The sequence below is a fragment of the Chaetura pelagica genome, unplaced genomic scaffold (genome assembly GCF_000747805.2).
Source record: "Chaetura pelagica isolate M959 unplaced genomic scaffold, ChaPel_1.0 scaffold249, whole genome shotgun sequence".
In the NCBI taxonomy this organism is placed as follows: Eukaryota; Metazoa; Chordata; class Aves; order Apodiformes; family Apodidae; genus Chaetura; species Chaetura pelagica.
Genome location: NW_009954538.1, coordinates 19,377 through 21,626, shown reverse-complemented (window position 1 = coordinate 21,626; position 2,250 = coordinate 19,377). Strand labels below are relative to the sequence as shown.

The window sequence follows — 2,250 nt, the reverse complement described above, 5'->3', positions numbered from 1 at the left end:
GGGGGGGGGGGTAGAGCAGCAGGGTCTGGGCTAAACCACAGCCTGTCTGTCGGGAGGGCTGCTTGTTGTGTGGTGCCAGCTCCGAGTTTCAGACTGGTCACTGTCTTGTGTTTCCTGCCCCACCCCCGGGGCTCTGTGATGGTGTCATACCTGCCCTGCTCCCAGCTCAGCCCAGTGCTGCTGCAAAGGCAGCCGTGGTCTCATCTGTGAGATGGTTGGATGCCACTGGAAAAACTTGCTCAGGACCCTGCCTTGTGCTGGTCCTGCTCTGCAGCAGGAGGTAATGGGGTTTCACAGCCTGAAAGGAGCTGTGGGCAGTTGTTAGGACAGCAGGAGGAAGCTTGCAGGGCTTAGTAGTGAACCCAGGGTGAGGTGCCAACAAATCCTGGTCTGTGCTTTGCCCTGGCCTGACAGGGGCAGCTGTGCTTGGTCAGTGAGGTGTCAATCTGGGATTAAACCTGTTTGTTTGGGTGAGCACCTTCTACTCACAGAGAATATCCTGTGCCTCATGCAGGAGGGAATAAAGCTGGTGGAGCTGGATGAGCACAGGACTGATACCTGCTCTTTGCACAGCCAGGTGCTTCCCTGCACCCCTGGGCTGTCAGAGCGACTTGCAGGGCTCATGCACCAGCTGGAGCTTCCATTTGGTGCCCAAATGTTGCTGTACAAGTGACCCTGCAGCAGCAGCATGTACGTGTTCCACCCACATCCCCCTGGGGGTGCACGGCAGCCCCTGCAGCCCCAACCTGTGCAAAGGGGCCCTGTGGTCCCATCAGGTCTTGCTGGCTCCTCACTGCTTCACAGCACCTGCCCTGTGGCATCTGGGGGCACCTTGGGAGCAGGGTGGGTGCTGTGGAGGGGAGAGGGACAGGGTGATATTGGGGGGGCTGAGCCTTCATGTGGGGAACAGGAAGTACCATCTGGGCAGGGGACACTGTGCAGTGCCTGCTGACCACCCTGCTGTAGGGGCCTGCCAGGGGCCAGTGAGGTGCTGGGGGCAGGCCAGCCCCTGGCTGTGTAGCAGGGTGTCTCTGGGCCCTGCGGTGGGTGCTGCAGACAGGAGGGGCTCTACGCCTGGTCAGTCTGGCAGCCCTTTGCTCTAACAGTCTGCTGGCCTTCTGTGCAAGGCCCCAGCTGTGCTGCAGTTCCTGTGGGAAAGGCCTCCTGGTAGGTGACTTCAGCAGCCTGTCTTTCTGGGGCTGGGTTTTCTGAGGGCCCTGGCACAGCAGCTGCATTCCCAGAACTGCTGGTGGTTCCCTGCCTGTGCCACAGGGAAGTCATTCTTGTCACAGCAATGGAGCTGCATGGAGAAGGGAGCAAGAACTTCCCTTATATTGCTTCTGTGATGAGGCAGCTGCTGGGGGGGCTTCTGGCATGTCCTGTCTTTTGTTCTTCCTGGTGCCACTGCAGGGCATCCTCAGCATGGCCCAGCCTCCTGTGCACCCAGTGGCAAAGGGCTTGAGGCAGAAGAACTGAGTGTCAGACCACAGGGAAACCTCTCTGCTTCCCCATCAGACAGTTGAGGTGGTCAATGCTGCCCCCACACTGCACCCCAGTGCCCAGGGCAGAGGGTGGAGGGGTGGGCTGTGTATGCACCAGTGCACTTGGAGGAAGCAGCTCAGCCTGGGGTGAAGGAGTGTGGAGGGTCACAAGGCTCAGCTCTCACCCCACTGCCCTGAGCCCTGAAGCTCAGCTGCAGCAAAGTGAGCAACATGGGGAGCTGGAGTCCCCGAGCCCTCTGTGTCATTTACATACAGCTCAGCAGCACCAGCTCACAGCAAGCCCAGCTTCTTGTAGCACTGCAGACCCCTCTGAAGCAGCCTCCCTTCCTCTGCTTCCTGCCATGGCCCTGGCTTTCATGGTCCTGCTGCTGGCAGGGGTGGTGGGGACAGGTAAGGGTGGTGTGGCTGCACCAGCTGCTGCCTGGGCTGGGCACTGTCACAGCAAGCCCAGCTTCTTGTAGCACTGCAGACCCCTCTGAAGCAGCCTCCCTTCCTCTGCTTCCTGCCATGGCCCTGGCTTTCATGGTCCTGCTGCTGGCAGGGGTGGTGGGGACAGGTAAGGGTGGTGTGGCTGCACCAGCTGCTGCCTGGGCTGGGCACTGGGGGGTTGGTGGGCAGGGCTGGGCTGTACACGGGGGATGCTGCTCTGAGCTGGGCAGCTTGCTCGAGGGCTTGGTGCAGTGAGCAGGGTGGAGGTTGGGTAACGGGGTGGGGGTTGGGTAATGGTCGAGGTGGGGCAGGGGGATAT

At 60.7% G+C, this 2,250-nt stretch overlaps 1 protein-coding gene across 1 annotated transcript in view; it reads left to right on the top strand.

The window, feature by feature from the left end:
* The first annotated feature begins 2,224 nt into the window (after positions 1 to 2,224).
* The window catches only part of LOC104395160 (vacuolar protein sorting-associated protein 29-like), a 3,354-nt gene continuing 3,328 nt past the window's right edge, over positions 2,225 to 2,250 (top strand). The window contains exon 1 of the mRNA XM_010004843.1: positions 2,225 to 2,233. Within this exon, the coding sequence (XP_010003145.1) occupies positions 2,225 to 2,233 (9 nt within the window). The remainder of the gene's footprint in view (positions 2,234 to 2,250) is intronic.